Source organism: Schistocerca nitens, chromosome 1, assembly GCF_023898315.1.
Source record: "Schistocerca nitens isolate TAMUIC-IGC-003100 chromosome 1, iqSchNite1.1, whole genome shotgun sequence".
Lineage (NCBI taxonomy): Eukaryota > Metazoa > Arthropoda > Insecta > Orthoptera > Acrididae > Schistocerca > Schistocerca nitens.
The window spans coordinates 112169197-112190822 of record NC_064614.1 but is presented as its reverse complement, the minus strand read 5'-3'; the positions used below and the strand labels follow the sequence as shown (position 1 = coordinate 112190822).

The 21626-nt window shown below is 45.7% G+C and overlaps 1 protein-coding gene across 1 annotated transcript in view; it reads left to right on the top strand.

The window, feature by feature from the left end:
* The window catches only part of LOC126241990 (3 beta-hydroxysteroid dehydrogenase/Delta 5-->4-isomerase type 1), a 213609-nt gene that overhangs the window by 141864 nt on the left and 50119 nt on the right, over nucleotides 1–21626 (top strand). Inside the window, exons 4-5 of the mRNA XM_049948053.1 lie at nucleotides 2269–2433; nucleotides 10883–11161. Of these exons, the coding sequence (XP_049804010.1) occupies nucleotides 2269–2433; nucleotides 10883–11161 (444 nt within the window). The remainder of the gene's footprint in view (nucleotides 1–2268; nucleotides 2434–10882; nucleotides 11162–21626) is intronic.

Genomic DNA, 21626 nt, shown 5'->3' with positions numbered 1-21626 from the left:
GTAACTGAATGTTTTACATATTTATCTGAGGTAAATTTAACAGATCGTTGGTTTTTACAGGGAAAACAAACATTAGTTGATTAAACAAACATTTAAAAATGTAGTTCGAAGATTTAACTATCGTTCCCGTTGTGGAGAATTTCAGGCGTGTAGGCAAGTTTTATTTATTTATGTATTTGTTCTAGCGTTATGAGGTTTTTCAATTTCTTTGAACAGTTTTAATGCAAGCCAGAGCTGCCATGTTTTATGTCATATTGCGTTAGGATATTGGTTTCTCGGAAAAGAGCAAAATACCGGATCTCGTAAGTTCAGTTCATGTAGATGAATATGCATGCACTTGCATAAGCTCTACTAAATTCGACATGCTACAGGACACAACAACACTGATGTCAACCTCCTGCTGTCGTTGTACAACAGCAAGTATTATTGTTTAACGAGTGAAACAATTGTTCTTACAGGCGCAGGCTATCAAAATTATTTGATAATCGATAAAATAAAACTGAATCATATTTTTGTACGTTGTGCACTGGGGTGAAAAACAGATCTCTGCCGACAATCTAATATTTTTGTTGTAAAGCTAATAGGAATAATTGAAAAAGATTAATAATAAATAGTATTCTGTTACCTCGACCTGCGATTATTCGACAGGTGAGACTATATTTCCACAGTAAGTAGGCCAATTTACAAGAAAAGTGTAACATTGTTCTTCAAACAGTATCAGCTTCGTGTACATTTTTCTGATCTTTTTTCCCTCTGTCTTCCATTGACTTAGTTTCGCACAAATTATATTACTTACAAGTGAAGTAATTTATTAACAACAGCTTCATTAGAGTAGACTAATGACATTCCTTTCTAAATTCAGCGGAAACCATTAGGTGATCAAACTTAGTAACTATACTCGATCTATGTTCCAACATTCTGAATACATCAAGATACACTGAAGCGCCAAAGAATGCGTATTCAAATACAAAGATATGTGAAAAGGCAGAATACGGCGCTGTGGTCGGCAACGTCTAAATAAGACAAGAAGCGTCTGGCGCAGTTGTTAGATCGGTTACTGCTGCTACAATGACAGGTTATCAATAATTAAGTGAGTTTGAGCGAGGTATTATAGTCGGCGCACGAGGGATGTAGTGGGGATTTTCCGGTACTACCATTTCACGAGTGTATCGTGAATATCAGGAGTCCGGTAAAACATCAAATCTCCGACATCGCCGCGGCCGGGAAAAAGATCCTGTAAGAACGGAACCAACAACGACTGAAGAGAATCATTTAGCCTGACAGAAGTGGAACCCTTCCGCAAATTGCTGCAGATGTCAGTTCTGGGGCATCAACAAGTGTCAGTATGTGAACCCTTCAACGAAACGTCATCGATATGGGCTTTCGGAGCCGAAGGACTACTCGTGTACCCTCGATGACTAAACGACACAAAGCTTTACGCATCGCCAGGGCCCGTCAACACCGACATTGGACTGTTGATGACTGGAAACATGTTGCGTGGTCGGACGAGTCTCGTTTCAAATTGTATCGAGCGTATGAACATGTACGGATATGGAGACAACCTCATGAATCCATGGACCCTGCATGTCAGCAGGGGACTGTTGAAGCTGATGGAGGCTCTGTAATGGTTTGGGGCGTGTAAGTTGGAGTGATATGGGATCCCTGATACTTCTAGATACGATTCTGACAGGTGACTCGTACGTAAGCAACCTGTCTGATCACCTACAACCATTCATGTCCATTGTGCATTCCGACGGACTTGGGCATTTCCAGGGATGCCTTGCAACGTCCCGTTCTTAAGAGATCTCCACCCTCCGTACTCATGCGGATCTATGCAGAGCCCTGCAGGATTCATGGTGTTAGTTCCCTCCAGCACTATTTCAGACATTAGTCAAGTCTAAGCCACGTCATGTTACGGCACTTTCGCGTGCTCGCGGGGACCCTACACGACATTAGGCAGCTGTATCAGCTTCTTTGGCTCTTCAGTTTATTTCTTTGGTCGTGGCAATACTTGTTGCACCCGCAGGTCTCCTGGACAGCCGGAAGTGACCGCGACCTCTTGCATTAGCCGTGGGCGGTGTCTCAACTTTACTCAGCCGTGCCTAGTAAATTAACTGTGGTACAATTCCCAGTTTTGCATTTCGCAGTGTTCTATGTACGTGAATACGCTGTTCATAGTTTGAGTGCAGTGGCGTTAAACCTGGTAACACTGACGGTGTGAAACCAGGCTGTAGCACCGTTCGTCAAGTAGCGTGTGGTCCGTTGCAGAGTGCGACCAGCGTGTGGCGGTGTGCAGCTTCGTGGCGGACGTGCGTGACGCCGATGCCTGCAGGCTGGCCTTCCGCGGCGCCGGCGTCGTCTTCCACTGTGCAGCACTCGTCGACTACAGCTTCCCGCCCGACTACGACGCGCTGCACCAGCACAACGTCAAAGGTACGTCCGTAACTCGTACGAGGGAAAGGGGAATTTCTAAGATTTCCATACAGATAGCGCTGATATCAACCAAATTTTTTCTTCAGTGTTGTTCTTTCAAACCGGGTCCACAGTTTCCGTGAGTTTCTTAAATGACTCCACGCCACTTTCGACAATGGATCGAGGTGTCGCAGTGGTTAGCACAGTGGAGTCGCATCCGGGAGGACGATGGCTCAAATCCGCATCTGGCCATCCAGATTTAGGTTTCCCATGATTGTCCTAAATCACTGCCGGCAAATGCAGGGATGGTTCCTCTAAAACCGCACGGCCGGTTATCTTCCCCACCCCTGAAACACAAAACAAGAAATAATATGATCGTGTGGCACTGTTGGCCGGAGACCCAATTCTACATCTACATCTACATCTACATCCATACTCCGCAATCCACCATACGGTGCGTGGTGGAGGGTACCTCGTACCACAACTAGCATCTTCTCTCCCTGTTCCACTCCCAAACAGAACGAGGGAAAAATGACTGCTTATATGCCTCTGTACGAACCCTAATCTGTCTTATCTTATATTTGTGGTCTTTCCGCGAAATGTAAGTTGGCGGCAGTAAAATTGTACTGCAGTCAGCCTCAAATGCTGGTTCTCTAAATTTACTCAGTAGCGATTCACGAAAAGAATGCCTCCTTTCCTCTAGAGACTCCCACCCGAGTTCCTGAAGCAACACTTGCGTGATGATCAAACCTACCAGTAACAAATCTAGCAGCCCGCCTCTGAATTGCTTCTATGTCCTCCCTCAATCCGACCTGATAGGGATCCCAAAACGCTCGAGCAGTACTCAAGAATAGGTCGTATTAGTGTTTTAGTGGGGGAGGTTCGGCCCCGAGTTGCAAGTCTTAATCCAGGCGACGCCACATTTTGCAACTTGCTTGGCGGTGATAAGGACGAAATGATGATGAGGACAACACAACACCCAGTCCACGAGTGGAGTAAATCTCCAACCCGGCCGGGAACCGAACCCGGGTCTGCTGCATGGTAGACAAACACGTTACCACTCAGCTACACAGGCGGACATCCTTGACACACTCTGAGCTTGTACTGTAATGACTTCGGTGTTGACATTACATTGAACGCTAATCTTCCTTTCTTCATCTGTTTAATTTTAGTTTATCAATGCAATACCGCATAATTTCAGCTTTAGGTTTTTCTTCATTACCATTAGCTACCTGCTGATAATCAAAATTCTTGTCATCACAGATTTTTCGTGGCTAAACAGCCAACGGACGGTACTTGATAAAGGCCTAAGTCCGAAATAGTGCAACCATGCATAACTAAAGTACGCACTTCAAAAAAAGTTTTGCATCACCGCAGTTTCCAGAACTCCTGAAGATAGACGTTGACTGTCGATATTGTATCACAGACACAGTCCCTTTGACTGTTCAGAAATGTCACTAATTCCACCCTAAGATGTAAACAACCATGCATGAGCAGCGCCTATTAGACGGTGGGGATCTGACAGCCGATCAGTTCCAGTCATTCCACCAGGAAGGAGGTACACAGCCCGTGTTTGTCTGCACTTCAACCATGCCTAGACGGTCAATACCGCGTTTCGAACGCGTCCGCATTGTTACTTTGTGCCAGGAAGGGCTCTCAACAAGGGAAGTGTCCAGGAGTCTCGGAGTGAACCAAAGAGATGTTGTTCGGACATGACGGGGATACAGAGAGACAGGAACTGTAGATGACAAGCCTCGCTCAGGTAGCCCAAGGGCTTCTACTGGAGCGGATGACCGCTACCTCCGGATTATGGTTCGGAGAAACCCTTACAGCAACGCCACAATGTTGAATAATGCATTTCGTGCAGCCACAGGACGTCGTGTTACGACTCAAACTGTGCGCAATAGGCTGCATGTTGCGCAACTTCACTCCCGACGTCAATGGCGAGGTCCGTCTTTGCAACCACGACATCATGCAGCGCGATACAGACGAGCCTAACAACATGCCGACTGGACCGCTCAGGATTGGCATCACGTTCTCTTCACTGCTGAGTGTCGCATTTGCTTTCAACCAGACAATCGTCGGAGACGTGGTTTGGATTCAACCCGGTCAGGCTGAACGTCTTAGACACACCGTCCAGCGAGCGCAGAAAGGTGGAGGTTCCCTGATGTTTCGAGGTGGCATTATGTTGGGCGGACGTTCGCCGCTGGTGGTCATGGAAGGCGCCATAACTGCTGTACGATACGTAAATGCCATTCTGCGACTGATAGTGCAACCATATCGGCGAGGCATTCGTCTTCATGGACGACAATTCGCGCCCCCATCGTGCACATCTTCTGAATGACGTCCTTCAGGATAACAACGTCGCTCGACTAGAGTGGCCAGCATGTTCTCTAGACATGAACCCTATTGAGTATGCCTGGGATAGATTTAAAAGATCTGTTTATGGACAATGTGACCCACCAATCACTCTGAGGGATCTACGCTGAATCGCCGTTGGGGAGTGGGACAATCTGGTCCAATTGTGCCTTGATGAACTTGTGGATAGTATTCCACGACGAATACAGACATGCATCAATGCAAGAGGACGTGCTACTGGGTATCAGAGGTACCGGTGTGTACAGTAGTCTGGACCACCAAGTCTGAAGGTCTCGCTGTATGGTGGTACAACATGCAATATGTGATTTTCATGAGCAATAAAAAGGACAGAAATGATGTTTATGTTAATGTGCATTCCAATTTTCTGTACAGGTTCCGGAACTGTCAGAACCGAGGTGATGCAAAACTTTTTTTTGATGTGTGTGAAATGCAACAACTGCAGGTATGACGCTTCAATGTAGTTACGAAACCCACCCTCACTCCCCCCTCCCCTCCCTTCCCACTACAAATGTACTACTCTGTTCATGGTACAGACTTCATTCATACTGAGACTGCAGTTCATGTGGGGATAGCAGGTGGATCTTATCTGAAAAGATACAAAAATAGTGGAAATTGTAATGAACTGGCGTTTTCGCTCCGAGTAGTTTGTCTTACTGATAGAGAAGGTGTCGGTTCTTGATCAGGTAGTGTTGGCTGAAATGGGTCGCTACCACAAGTGGCGCGGATATTCAGACTTAGGCAGATGTTAACAGACGTAGTAGAAAATTTCGCAAGGAATGCCAGTTACGTAATTCACACACTCGCGTTGACTAAAATAATAAAACCACAATAGCAGAATCGTGTACTCACGAGGGTCAACGATCCTTAAGCCACTCACAGTCTAACCAACATAAGATACAAAATTACTTTTCATGCACAATCAATAATAAATAACTTTGCTAATCTGTGTTGCTCGCATACTCGCGCCAACACGTAACCACACTACTGTTGGCGAAATGCGCACTGATATCGCCGGCGAGATCTCTAGATCGGTCCCGGATAGAACTTGTGATGGAGCAGCTCGGCGATCAACTCCGTCCCAATGATATTGTCCAGTATATCAAAGACCTTTTACAACAGCTGTTGGGTCAGCTTGGCTCAGGAGGGGATACAACGGCTTTATGACACCCTTCCCAACCAAATCAGAGAACGCATCCCGGCCAGATTAGTGCAACATCACAATTGTAAGTGAGCCCTTACTACCAACATGTTTGCAAGTCTTATTTTTTTTGTCAGGCAATGTAGTTCACGCCTGCAGATAGGCAGGACATTTGTAATGTGGTTGCGCCTTCGCAGGCAGTTCATGTCAGCAACGTCAATGAGTGACATTGCTGTGTCACAGACGGTGTCTATATTGAGCACCTGTAAAGTGAGTCTAAGACTTGAGGGTTTCTCTATGCACTGATGTGTGTCTGGTTTCTATATGTACTGCATTTTGCTGAGCTGTCGCCTCCCGAAATCTCTGAAGTACATGTGAATAACGCTGTACACGACGGTTATTTTTTTATGGGTCCGATCGGTCGTGAAATTGAAACCATAGCGCAAGTCAAAAATGTTTTATTTGCAACAGTGAGCTACACTTTCCGTCTACTTCTCTATATAGCTGCTGCTCTGACTTAGACAATTGTCTTAGCGTGCGTGGAACCAACTTTCCAATATCCTTGTCATAAAAGGCAGCCGCCTGTGCTTTCCTCCAAATCTTTACGCTGGCCTGCAGCTTGTTGTCTGTGCCAAAACGCTGTCAAATGTGTGTTTTTAACAAATGTGTGTGAAACCTTATCGGACTTAACTGCTAAGGTCATCAGTCCCTAAGATTAGACACTACATAACCTAAATTATCCTAAGGACAAACACACACACCCATGCCCGAGGGAGGACTCGAACCTCCGCCGGAACCAGCCGCACAGTCCATGACTGCAGCGCCCCAGACCGCTCGGCTAATCCTGCGCGGCCCAAAACGCTATCCTCTTAGGCAGTGTTTCATGTGAGCAAAGGGATGAAAATCAGAGGGAGCCAGGTCCGCGCTGCATGGTGGTTATCAAACACTTCCCATCGAGAACACTGCAGGGGCGTCTTTGTTGCAGCTGCAGCGTATGGCAGAGCTTTTTCATGAAGAAGGACAGTGCCTGATGACTACATTCTTCTTCGCTTGTTCTGAATTGTCATTCTTAGACGTTGAAGAGTCATTCTATATGAGGCTGCAGTGACAGTCGTACGACTTTCCATGAATTCCACCAAGAAAACTCCTTTTCGGCCCCAGGACGCAGTAGCGTTACACTTTCTCTTAAAGATTCGCCTACACTTCTTTGGTTTACTGGGGGAGTGAGAAGGCATCCACTGCTTGGAATGCTCTTTTGTTTCTTCATTTTCTAAATAGACCTTGTCTCGTCTCCTGCAACAATTAAAAAAAAATTCTATTTCATAATGATACATTGAGGCGGCATCCATTTCCATCTACTGTGCTTTGTGATTGTTTGGACAGTTTCTTGGGAAGCCATCTCGCACAGGGTTTGCGGTACTACAGTCTCTCACCCTCACTCTCACTTGACATCGTTTCAAGTTGACGAGGGCTGACTCTGGGCCATCCTACGGACAGACGAAGCTCATTTTTCTCTGACGGGTGAGGTGAACACACAGAATTGTCGAGTGTGGGGATCTTCACCTCCAGTAGCTGTGCATGAAGTTCCTCTGTATGGTGAACGTGTCACCGTATGGTGTGGCTTCATGGCTACATTCATCACTGGCCAATTCCTTTTTAAAAAGGATGGCGCTCAAAGACCAAAGACGTTCAGTGTGCCGGCCGGCTTGGCCGAGCGGTTCTAGGCGCTACAGTCTGGAACCGCGCGACCGCTACGGTCGCAGGTTCGAATCCTGCCTCGGGCGTGGAAGTGTGTGATGTCCTTAGGTTGGTTAGGTTTAAGTAGTTCTAAGTTCGAGGGGACTGATGACCTCAGAACTTAAGTCCCATAGTGCTCAGAACCATTTGAACCATTTTTGAACGTGCAGTGTGGTTGGCCAGCGTTACTGCGATATGCTTCGCCAGCATGTCATACCCACCCTATAGGAGAGAGAAGCATTGAACTCAACAGTTTTTATGAAAAATCGCTTGTGCAGTTCACCTGCTTCTCCGAAACACATTTGGAAACGATCGAATTATCAGCCGATCGTATCCAAATGCTTGGCTGGCAAGATCACCTGATCTGACTCTCTGTGATTTCTGGTTCTGGGGCTCCCTGGAGGACATCGTTTACCAGGGGAACATTCACACATGTGCCGATCTGAAGAGCAACATATCAAGAGAGGTATCCAGCATATCTACGAACAAGCTTCGTTCTGAAATGAAGAATGCAATCCTGCACTTTCAGACGCTTCTGGACACTGATGGGCGACGTATTGAGCCCCTTTAGTAGCAGTAATGGTACCGGTATGTAATGGTATGATGTACTGTAGCAGCACGTTAAAAGTGTTTCAATTGAAGTTATTCTGCATTATTTCTCTTCCCCATGTCCCTGACATTTGTGCATGTCAGGATGGTAACAGGTGGGCATCCGGGGTGTTTTTCCTGTACGAACAATGATAAATGCCAGGATTGCCAAAAACTACCACTAAGGGATAAAATGTTCATGAAAACTAGCTACGGCCACAGAGTGAACAGAACATGGCACGGAAAGAGCATTTAGCCCTCAATAGGAAGGACTGGCGGACATGGCCAGGGGGTAAGGAATCTGGCAGGCAAGAGAACGACGCGCTGTTGCGGCCGCTACCTTGCCGACCCCCTCGTGTCCCTCAAGTGACGGGACCCGGTCCTCCCATTGGCGCGTTTGAGGCAGATAGTTGGGTCTCTCACTCAGCAATACCGTGGTGGCGTCCCTAGCTCAGCGGTATAGCGTGGGAGCCAACCACAAGTACTGCGGAGTAGTTTATGTAACAGCTCACGCCACTGCCTGGGGCTAAGTTAAAATGATGAAAGTAGAATACAATAAAATTTTTTACCATCTTTACCTATTGCCATATACACATTAATGCTGCCAAGTTTGGTCCTCGTACGGTAGTTAGTTTCCGTGTTATAAGATGTTAAACAGGGAAAATTAAACTATAACCACCCGCTACTTTGAAGCAGCTGTCGTATAAAATCAGGACGATATGGGGATCGTTACCGAGACAATATACAGAAAATCTTGCGAAAAGCATGCCAAATAGGTGCCAAGCTATAATGATAATGATAGCGATTTGACTAACTATTAGGTAATTGTGCATTTAGTAACAACATGTATTTGCATGTAAACTTACACTACTGTCCATTAAAATTGCTACAAAAAGAAGAAATGCAGATGATAAACGGGTGTTCATTGGACAAATATATTATACTAGAACTGACATGTGATTACATTTTCACGGAATTTGGGTGCTTAGATCCTGAGAAATCAGTACCCAGAACCACTACCTCTGGTCGTAAAAAATGGTTCAAATGGCTCTGAGCACTATGGGACTCAACTGCTGTGGTCATAAGTCCCCTAGAACTTAGAACTACTTAAACCTAACTAACCTAAGGACATCACACACATCCATGCCCGAGGCAGGATTCGAACCTGCGACCGTAGCAGTCGCGCGGTTCCGGACTGAGCGACTAGAACCGCTAGACCACCGCGGCCGGCCCTCCGGTCGTAATAACGCCCTTGATACGTCTGGGCATTGAGTCAAACAGAGCTTGGATGGCGTGTACAGGTACAGCTGCCCATGCAGCTTCAACACGATACCACAGTTCATCAAGAGTAGTGACTGGCGTATTGTGACGAGCCAGTTGCTCGGCCACCATTCACCAGACGTTTTCAGTTGGTGAGAGATCTGGAGAATGTGCTGGCCAGGGCAGCAGTCGAACATTTTCAGTATCCAGAAAGGCCCGTACAGGACCTGCAACATACGGTCGTGCATTATCCTGCTGAAATGTAGGGTTTCGCAGGGATCGAATGAAGGGTAGAGCCACGGGTCGTAACACATCTGAAATGTAACGTCCACTGTTCAAAGTGCCGTCAATGCGAGCAAGAAGTGACCGAGACGTGTAACCATACCATCACGCCGGGTGATACGCCAGTATGGTGATGACAAATACACGCTTGCAATGTGCGTTCACCGCGATGTCGCCAAACACGGATGCGACAATTGTGATACTGTAAACAGAACCTGGATTCATACGAAAACATGACGTTTTGCCATTCGTGCAGCCAGGTTAGTCGTTGAGTACACCATCGCAGGCGCTCCTGTCTGTGATGCAGCGTCAAGGGTAAGCGCAGCCACGGTCTCCGAGCTGATAGTCCGTGCTGCTGCAAACGTCGTCGAACTGTTCGTGTAGATGGTTGTTGTCTTGCAAACGTCCCCATCTGTTGACTCAGGGATCGAGACGTGGCTGCACCACCCGTTACAGCCATGCGGATAAAATGCCTGTCAACTCGACTGTTAGTGATACGAGGCCGTTGGGATCCAGCACGGCGTTCCGTATTACCCACCTGAACGCACCGATTCCATATTCTGCCAACAGTCATTGGATCTCGAGCAACGCGAGCAGCAATGTCGCGATACGATAAACCCCAATTGCGATAGGCTACAATTCGGCCTTTATCAGAGTCGGAAACGTGATGGTACGCATTTCTCCTCCTTACACGAGGCATCACAACAACGTTTCGCCAGGCAACGCCGGTCAACTGCTATTTGTGTATGAGAAATCGGTTGGAAACTTTCCTCATGTCAGCGCGTAGTAGGTGTCGCCACCGGCACCAACCTTGTGTGAATGCTCTGAAAAGCTAATCATTTGCATATCACAGCATCTTCTTCCTGTCGGTTAAATTTCGCGTCTGTAGCACGTCATCTTCGTGGTGTAGCAATTTTAATGCCCAGTAGTGTATATTTATAATAGTGTGCTTTATTTCGTACAGATAAGGGGCTACACTTTCTCGTGGAACTGACTCTCGCCTCGTATTCCCTAAGTTTTGGCTCGTAGTGTGACCGGTGTGGAGTGGCAGGTGAGAGAGAGCAGACGTGCTACGGCCCTGTGCAGGCACGGAGACGGTGGTGCGGCTGTGCGTGGAGGAGGGCGTGGCGCGGCTGGTGCTGGCCAGCACGGCCGAGGTGTGCCTGACGCCGTACCTGGGCGCCGCCGCCGGCCTCAGCTTCTCGCTGCTGGTCAACCAGACGGAGAGCCGCGCCGCTGCGCCCGCAGTGGGCGACCTGCCGGGGCCGGACGCGGAGCGCGGCCTCATCGCGCCGGGCTACGCCGCCTCCAAGCTGCGCGCCGAGAGGCTGGTGCTCGCGGCCGACGGCACGCCGCTGCCCTCAGGTAGGCCACCTGGCTCTCACTGTGGTACAACACTAGCCTGCCTGTCATACGTCACTCCTCCCTAACGACCTAACCTACTATTTTTGTCCTGGGAAATGCCACGCTAACTTGCCGTGGAACAAGCTAAGGTTACCCTCTGTGAGGATTTTAAATTTTGATCGCGCGTGTGTCTAATGGATGACGGACTTTAATTTTGAACATGGTAAAATTAACATAAAAACTAAACGGACTTGAATCTTGGGAGTTAATGAAAGTGGTAAAATTCATATGGGAATGAAAAAATGAACGGCCGCCAGCCCAATTGGGCACATAAATTTGCAAATATATGTTTAAGAAGTAAAGGAGTTTTGCTATTTGGGGAGCAAAATAACTGATGATGGTCGAAGTAGACGGGATATAAAATGTAGACTGGCAATGGCAAGGAAAGCGTTTCTGAAGAAGAGAAATTTGTTAACATCGAGTATTGATTTAAGTGTCAGGAAGTTATTTCTGAAAATATTTGTATGGAGTGTGGCCATGTATGGAAGTGAAACATGGACGATAAATAGTTTGGACAAGATGAGAATAGAAGCTTTCGAAATGTGGTGCTACAGAAGAATGCTGAAGATTAGATGGGTAGATCACATAACTAAACGGAGATACTGAATAGGATTGGGAAGAAGAGGAGTTTGTGACACAACTTGACTAGAGGAGGGATCGGTTGGTAGGACATGTTCTGAGGCATCAAGGGATCACAAATTTAGCATTGGAGGGCAGCGTGGATGGTAAAAATTGTAGAGGGAGACCAAGAGATGAATACACTAAGCAGATTCAGAGGGATGTAGGCTGCAGTAGGTACTGGGAGATGAAGAACCTTGCACAGGATAGAGTAGGGTGGAGAGCTGCATCAAACCAGTCTCGGGACTGAAGACCACAACAACAACAACAACAACCCAAGAAGAACAATGTGGATTCACGCCCGGGTGATCGTGTGTAGACCATATTTTCACATTACGACAGATTTTGGAGAAACATAGGAAAAAATCAAAAAATATAGGATTAATTTTCATAGATCTAGAAAAAGAGTATGATACTGTTTCAAGAAAATTACTTTGGAGAACACTACTGTTGTGTACATAGTTCCGCGTAGTCAGCGCGTACACAACTTTGCCAGTAGAGCGCGCCCCGCTAAGCACAACAGCGCAGGCACAGCGCTCGTCCGTCTCCGCACTACGAGATGGCGTTGCCTTAGAGACGGACCAAATTCTGCTTCCGCCGATCCGCGTATTAATATGTAACGCAGCCAATGAGATTGCTGCTAAAGTAAAACCTTTTCTCCTCGCAGATCACACTCGCACAGTGATACCTGAACGCACGAGGTATTATAACGTGTGTACAGACCTCCGAATAGTCAGTCTGCACGAGTCTGCATTAGTCTGTACCAGTCTGCATTTGTCTGCACCAGTCTGTACCAGTCTGCGTTTGTCTGCACCAGTCTGTACCAGTCTGCATTTGTCTGCACCAGTCTATAGTCAAGTTTCAGTCTGCACCTAATAAGATTACCATATTCCTGTACATAGCCATGAAGATAAATGAATAGACACTTTGTCAAGTATCAGAGATATGTGAGAATAAGATTAACGTACCAAGACCAAAGGAACTTCAGATTGTCAATTGTAAAAGGCATCCAGAATCAAGTTACGTAATGTCTATGCTTTTTATTATTTTAATAAATGTGTGTGAAAATTAATCAAGTTCTGTGTAAAGTTGGTCACCATCAATCTGCTACTCTAAGCGTGCAAGTGGCATTTCTATCGTCTGACCTAACGGCAGAAGATAAACACGCCACAATAAGACCACGAGACATATTGCTGACACTCGCCTACTTCGTTACAGCGACTAGTCAAATAATCTGGTGGTGTGTGTACCCAAGGTCTTACAGTACGCACACCACAACTACCTATGGCAAACATAAACCCTTCCTTGATTAAAATAATACAACAGATCTATAAAGATAACCTTCGCCAAGTGAAAGTTGGTAATAAACTTTCACAGAAATTTAGAACAAGAAAAGGCCTTTTACAGGGCTGTCCCATTTCACCATCATTACTTAAAATATACACTGCTGGCCACCGTAAATGCAACACCCTGAAGGAAGCATCCGAATCAAGTGAAATTTACACCATGAGTTTGCAGCGATGAGATATGCAACTGATTAGAATTTCAGCGCAGACGCACATCACGCGCGCCTGTGGCGCCACCTCATAGCGCCATTTAAGGCTTGGCGATTTCGACGAGTGTACGTTCGGCACGTGTGTTTACCTTGTGGTTGTTTCACAAGACGATCAGTTATGCCTCGTAGACAACAGCGAACATCTTTTGATCAAGTATCCGAGTTCGACAGAGGAGGGATAGTGGCTTACCGAGATTGTGGATTATCATACAGAGAAATCGCTAGTCGTGTTGGACGAAACCAAACAACTGTAATGCGGATATGTGACCGTTGGATGCAGGCGGGTACGACGGACCGACGTGGTCGATCGCATTCACCTCAGTGCACCACTGCACGTGCTGATAGGCAAATTGTGCGCATGGCAGTGACGGATCGCTCAGTGACATCCCGAACCATAGCACAGCACATTGCGTCACCCAGTGTCTGCGCGTACCATTCGACGCCGTTTACAGCAGAGTGGTCTGTCCGCAAGACGTCCATTGCTTCGTCTACCACTGACGCAGAACCACAGACGTCTCCGTCGCCAATGGTGTGATGACAGACGGATGTGGACGGCAGAATGGAATGACGTTGTCTTTACTGACGAGGCACGCTTCTGTCTGCAGCACCACGATGGTCGGATTCGAGTGTGGAGACACCGAGAGAGGATGCTGGACAGCTGCATTATGCACCGCCACAATGGTCTTGCACCGGGTATTATGGTATGGGGCGGTATTGGATATTACGCTCGCACGCCTCTAGTACGCATTGCCGGTACTTTAAATAGCCGACGCTACATATCCGAGGTGCTGGAGCCAGTTGTCCTTCCTTACCTTCAGGGCTCGGCCACAGCCATATTTCAACAGGATAATGCGCGACCACACGTGGCACGCATTGTCCAAAGGTTCTTCGTCAATAACCAGATTGAATTGATTCCCTGGCCGACTCGCTCTCCGGATCTTTCGCCGATAGAAAACATGTGGTCCATGGTTGCTCAACGAGTGACCCAGATTACATCCCCAGCTGCCACACTAGATGATCTTTGGCAACGTGTGACAGCTGCTTGGGCTGCTGTACCCCAGGAACACATCCAACGTCTCTTTGACTCAATGCCGAGACGTGTGGCAGCGGTGATCTCCAACAATGGCGGCTACTCTGGCTACTGATTCTGGCAGGAACCACATGTCACAGACGTCTGTAAACGTAATCATTTGATACTTGGTCAACATGTTATCTACAAAATAAATTTTGTTGTGCTACCTCTTGTCTTTCTTGGTGTTGCATTTACAGTGGCCAGCAGTGAATATAGATACTAGTTTTAGAACATGGTCTCGTAAATGTAATAGTATGGGATTAGAAATAAGAGATATAGTTCATCTACATAATTTATTGTTTGTTGATGATCAATCAAGTAGTCGTAGCACAAAATGGGGAGGATGGTAACTATATGTACAATCAACTACCAGTAGCGTACAAAACTTCGGGTTTGAAGATTAATTACCAAAAAACAGAATACTTGACTAATGATTCAGATGAGCTATACATTGAACGAAAGAAAATCAAAGAGATAAACACTTTCTGTTATTTGGGATCCATTTTAGAAATCGAGGGAAAATCAGAGTCAGAAATCAATAAAAGAATTAGTAGCGGACGGAAGGTCATTGGGATGCTTAACTCAGTCTTATGGAGCAGGAATGTAATGAGCAGAACTAAAAAATTAGTATACAAATCCATATTACAGAGTGTGGTTCTGTATGGAACGGAGACCTGGACAATTAACATGAAGCACATTTAAAAATATCAAGCTCTAGAGAAGCTGGAGCAGATCGGCAAGAATCTCCAGGAAAGACAAGATAAGGAACACAGAAATAATAAGGAGAATGGAAATAAAAGAAAGAATATATGACGTAATGGATAGGAAGAAATTACAGTGGTACGGACATATACGACGAATGGAGAAAACCAGAATTCCCAAATTGATACTGGAGTGGGAACCGGAGGGGAGACGAAGAAGAGGACGGCCTATGACCACCTGGCTCCAAAATGTACAGCACACAATGAGGAGAATGGGCGCAGAGGAAGAGGACATATAAGATCGAAACACCTGGAGAATATTTTGAAAATATAGTTTAAGAACGTTTATTGTTTGTATTGTAATTGCCAAGTAAATTATTATGTTGGAGATAAGCCTCTGTAATGAGGAAAAGCTCAAAATAATAAAAAAAATAATTGTAACAATCTGAAATGAAACATCTTACTCCCCGCAACACAATTAAGGCATCTCTTTCTAGAGACGCCGTAATATTCTCCCACTGCGGCCTAGAAGTTCGAAATTTGTCTCAAAGTTGCGTGCAACGTTCCCCTGTAATGGTGATAGAAACGAGACACTCTCCGGTGTCCCCCCTTGAAACAACAAGCTGTCGACATGTGCTATAAAAAGGTCAGCGCTTAGAAGTTTATTTGTGGTGTAACGTGGGTTAATGATGTCACGTTGGCATCAGGTTTCACCAAAATTCTCCCTAGCACCACCATCGATAAGTCACACAACGGTAAGGTCGTTGGTTGGTTGGTTGATTTGGGGGAGGGGACAAAACAGCCAGGTCACGGGTCCCATAGGAAGAGGGAAGGGTGTGAAGGAAATTGGCTGTGCCCTTCCAAAGGAACCATCCCAGCATTTGCCTGAAGCGATTTAGGGAAATCATGGAAAACTTAAACCAGGATGGCCGGACGCGGATTTGGAGCGTTGTCCTCCCGAATGCGAGTCCAGTGTGCTAACAGCTGCGTCGCCTCGCCCGGTGGGAAGGTCGTGCCGCCCCCCCCTCCCCCCCCCCTCCCCACCCCCCTTTACCAATGTTCCACGCTTTCTTTTAAGGGAGGTAGGACGTCAAACGGGCAGACTTGGAGCAGGAGAGGCACTACAGGACATTTTAATTTCCACTGTCTATACTTTTACAAATAAATTTATAAAACTGTTTCAGCATGACCTGGAAGGATTCGGGATTCACACCCACAGCAGTGGAAGTTCAAAAACGTAACAAAATAATTTTTTCTTGTATCTGAAATTTCATCAGTTTTTCACTTATTATTGGCTGCATTTGTTCCTATAGGTACACTTTTCTTCACAACTAGGAGAGAATTTTCCATGAATTTTGCACAGCATACGAACCATAGTTACAAGTGTATGAAACTCTAGAATTTTCCAAATATATTTAAAACTGTGCTAAAAATTGGGATAAGTAACTATAAAATTTGGGTTTTTTCTAAACATGAAGTTTAAAATGTAACAGCTTATTCATGTTTTCATAAATTAAATAAATTCTAGAGTTTGATACACCTGTAAGTATGGTTTGTATGCTGTGAAAATTCATCGAAGAGTCTCTCCTACTTATGAAGAAAAGTGTACCTATAGCATCGAATTCTGCCAACAGTAACTGAAAAAATGATGAAATTTCACGTGTAAAAAAAATTTATTTTGTCATGTTTCTGAACTTCCACTGCTATGAGTGTGAATCCTGAATCCTTGTTGGTCATGCTGACAAAGTTTTATAAATTTATTTGTAAAAGTATAGGCAGTGGAAATTAAAATGTCCTATGGTGTTTCTCCTGCTCCAAGTCGGCCCATTTGACGTCCTACCCCCGTTAATGCCTCTCCGATGGAGGTCAGAACCGCGACGCTCAGCATTGAAATCACACAGTGGCCGATGAAAACGTTTCACACACAGCACCACACAGAATCAACACGAAAGATCACTGGGCGTAGCATTGCAGTATAATGAGCAGAAGGACAACGTTCTTCACAGTCTATGACACCGCTGATGCTCCCCAGACCATTCATCCCTCTAAGGACATTTTTGGCCAGCAGGGGTGCGAACCTGACACATGTGTGAAAAGGACAGCAAAGGGTCCCTCTAAGAACCCCCAGTTTAATAACAGCATCGTTGCCACCCAATTGTCTCTGTTGATCACTTTAAAAATGTATCAGTACAGAAACAAACTGTGACGAGAGTCCTAGGCGCCTGCAGACAGGCTACACGTGCAGAATTGGAGGGTTGTCAGCGGGTTGCCTGCCTGCAGGAGCTTAGGACACACTGTCACAGTTTATCTCTGTGCAGGCACAACGAACACGGGCAGGTTGCTTCGAGAGCGTTCCTGAACTTTGGGGGAGGGGGGTTGGGGGATCTTAGAGGGACCCTTTGGCGTTTTATTGACACATCTGTCAATATAGCATCCACCTCATAATTTCGAGGGTGCGAAAACGAGGGCTGAAAGAGCATAAGCACCTTTTCTGCTTCGAATTGTGTTCAGGTTCCATGAAATAATTTAGAACGGTTCCTAGTTGTTCCATCCTGTACACCAGTGCGAAAATTGCGGTCATGCTGCACTCCAGGCTCATGCCATCACGTCCAGTGGTGTTCTTGGCCCAATAGGTCCTTAGAGAAAGGATGAATCGACCGCAGGGTATCAGCAGTGCCAAAGGTTTGCCGCCCATACGGGTGATTGTGCGATGGTCAATGACGGTACGTTTGTACGATTCTCCTGCATGAATTATTTTTTAAACGCGAAATTCTGGAACTTCGGCTTTCGTTTTGATATCTTCAACTGCTACACCATTCTGGTCAACGAGTGACTCGACTAGACCAGTTTATCGATTTTACATAGAACCAGATTTTTTCTCGGGTTATCCGCAAGATATTTTACTAACGTGTACTTCGGAGATAGATCTTTTCACATACGAAAGAATCTCTACTAATCTTTGCCTGCCGCCATTTGCGCTTTCTCTTTCGAGCCGAGAGTGCAACAGCCTTTACTTCCTCAGCATTGATGCAGAGGCGAAAATACTTTTCCCCACATCCCTTCGAGGTATTGAAGTGTTTCCCCCACTGTGCACAAGCACGTTAGTAGGCCTGTGTGGGCCACAACTTCGAGCCCAGACTGGAAACGTATTTCTCTTTGGTATTCATATCTAGCCGCAAACGAAATGGCAGCGCATACGCGCGCAGTAAGCAAAACTTTCACTGGTCTGAAGGGTTAAAGCAATCGGACTGTTTTCCCAAGCACATCATTGTATTAAAAAGAGAGAACAGAGCCGTACATGGTACTCAAAATTAGGTTCCTTACGCAATATGAATAAGTCACATGGTCAAGAAGCAAAAGCCTGGATTTTTCCAAACTGGTTTTGATGCCTGGATTCAACGATGGCGCGAATGTATACAAAAGAATGTTGTCTGCGTTGAAAGATAGTATTGGGTAGACGACAGTTCAGGTTCTGATCTATACTAATACCACTCTTACATTTTCGTTATTGAATTTTTTATGACACATGAGGCGTTACATCTTGCTCCACCTTCGTTATTTGAGAACAGACAATAATAATAGATCAATATTTACGTATATGGCACGAAGTTGTTACTAGTACAACACGAATGATATAAAGTATTCGCGTAAGGAAAGTAGATGAAAAATGTTTTCCTGCGACGTCTAAGGAACGGAGTGGTAGAAATCGGAAGCCATTTCTCATTTTTATGATGCTGCTCAAAGAAAGACACCATACGAAATACTTGAAGTTGTCAAAAATATAAATTTCTCTTTACAAAACTTTCCAGTAGAGACGGAAATGGAGCGGTTCTAAGACAGAGTACTCGAATTCAGTTGAAGCAGGGTCGAATTCCTGTGTGGGCATTCTATGAGGGGCAGTCAAATGAAAACGAGACAGATCGAAAAAAATGTAAGTAAATTGTTCACTGCGCGATAACAGTCGTTATGTCAGTGATGATAGCGCTACTAAAGCAGCGTTGCTAAACACGTTTTTCCGAAAACCCTTCGCAAAAGAACAAGAACTAATATTCCAGAACTTGCATCAAGAATAACTTCCAACATGAGTAACTTACAAGTAGACATAATCGGTATAGCGAAGCAGCTCGAAATCCATAAGAAGGGCAAGGCTTCCGTTCCAGATTGTAGACAACGCAGATTCCTTTCAGAGTATGCTGATAAAATAGCTCCATACTTAGCAATCACACACTGAAGCGCCAAAGAAACTGGTATAGGCTGCGTATACAAATACAGACATATGTAAACAGGCAGAATAAGGCGCTGCGGTCGACAACACATATACTGGGTGGCGCAGGAGAACGAGAAATTTTGAACGTTACAGTTGGCAGCACTGTAGCGCCGGCAGATGTTCGAAACTTTGCACAATTGATGTGAACGCATTGCCATTTAGTAATCATGGAGAATTGGACCGATGCGGAACGTGCAGAAACTGTGAGAGCGTTTTACAAAAATGGTGATAGTGCGACTGCCGCGCAGAGAACATTTCGACAGCATTACCAGCTTGGACGTCATGGACGTGTCCCATCTGTGCATGCGATTACAACGTGGGTGCGTAATTTTGAAGAAACAGGATCTGCCTTGAAAAAGAAACCTCCAGGTGGCATTCCAACGGTACGTACCCCAGAGAACATTGCAGCTGCTAGAGCTGCAATCGAGAGAAGTTCTCGCCGCTCCGTTCGACAGTATGCATCTTCGCTAGGGATTAAGCGACGAAGCTTACAAAGAATACTGCACGAATTAGACTTCCATCCCTATAAGTTGCAGATTGTGCAACTCTTACATGAACGAGACCCAGCGTCACGTATGGAGTTTAGTAGCCAGATATTGGCTAAAATCAACGAGGACGCGAATTTCCTTGGTAACTTATGGATATCAGACGAAGCCCATTTCCACGTGAACGGATTCGTGAACTAACAGAATTTCCGTTATTGGGCACAGGACAATACTTGTGAGTTTCACCAGCGACCACTACATAGCGACAAGGTCACAATATGGTGTGCTGTATCATGTCATGGTGTCATCGGCCCTTATTTTTTTGAACGTGAGGATGGTAGTGCAGTGACAGTAACATCCGCTCGATATGTTGAAATGCTTCAAACATTCTTTACACCGAGACTGTACGAGCTTAATCTTAACGTCGAAAACATGTGGTTTTAGCAGGACGGAGCCACGTCACACACTGCTCGACAATCGATGGCAGCAGTTCGTCAATTGTTTGGAAGACGCATTATTTCACGTAACGGTGACATTGCATGGCCTGCGGGATCCCCTGATCTTAGTTCAAATGGTTCAAATGGCTCTGAGCACTATGCGACTTAACTTCTGAGGTCATCAGTCGCCTAGAAATTAGAACTAATTAAACCTAACTAACCTAAGGACATCACACACATCCATGTCCGAGGCAGGATTCGAACCTGCGACCGTAAAGGTCGCTCGGTTCCAGACTGTAGCGCCTAGAACCGCACGGCCCTGATCTTAGTGTGTGCGACTTCTTCCTGTGGGGATATCCTAAAGGCAAGGTGTACCGTACACGTCCTGCAACAATCCATGAACTGAAGGAGGACATTGAAAACGAAATCACTGCCATTCCCCAAGATTTGCTACACCGTGCATTCCAGAGTTTTCATAACAGGCTGTTAGAGTGTGAACGCCGAATGGGAGCACATCTTTCCGATGTCATCTTTAAAAAGTAAAGAGACACTTTTGGACATTTTGATTGTAAAGACATACTGAATAATGGCATACTGAATACATTCACTTTCGTTAATAAATTACTAGTTTTATGAACTTATTCATGGAAATGACGTTATTTCGAAATTTCCCGTTTCCCTGCGCCACCCTGTATAAGACAACAAGTTTCTGGCGTAGTTGTTAGATCGGTTACTGTTGCTACAATGGCAGGTTATCAAGATTTAAATGAGTTTGAAAAAAACGGCTCTAAGCACTATGGGACTCAACATCTGAGGTCATCAGTCCCTTAGACTTAGAACTACTTAAACCTGACTAACCTAAGGATATCACACACATCCATGCCCGAGGCAGGATTCGAACCTGCGACCGTAGCAGCAGCGCGGTTCCGGACTGAAGCACCTAGAACCGCTCGTCCACAGCGGCCGGCTAAATGAGTTTGAACGTGGTGTTATAGTCGGCGCTCGAGCGATGGGACACATCATCTCCGAGGTAGCGATGAAATGGGGATTTTGCAGTACGACCATTTCACGAGTGTACCGTGAATATTGGGAATCCGGTAAAACATGAAAACTCCCTCATCGCTGCGGCCGGGCGAAGATCCTGCAAGAACGGGACCAACGACGACTGAAGAGAATCGTTCAACGTGACAAAAGTGTAACCCTTCCGCAAATTGCTGCGGATTTCAATGCTGGGCCATCAACAAATATCCACGTGCAAACCATTTAACTAATCATCATCGATATGGGCTTT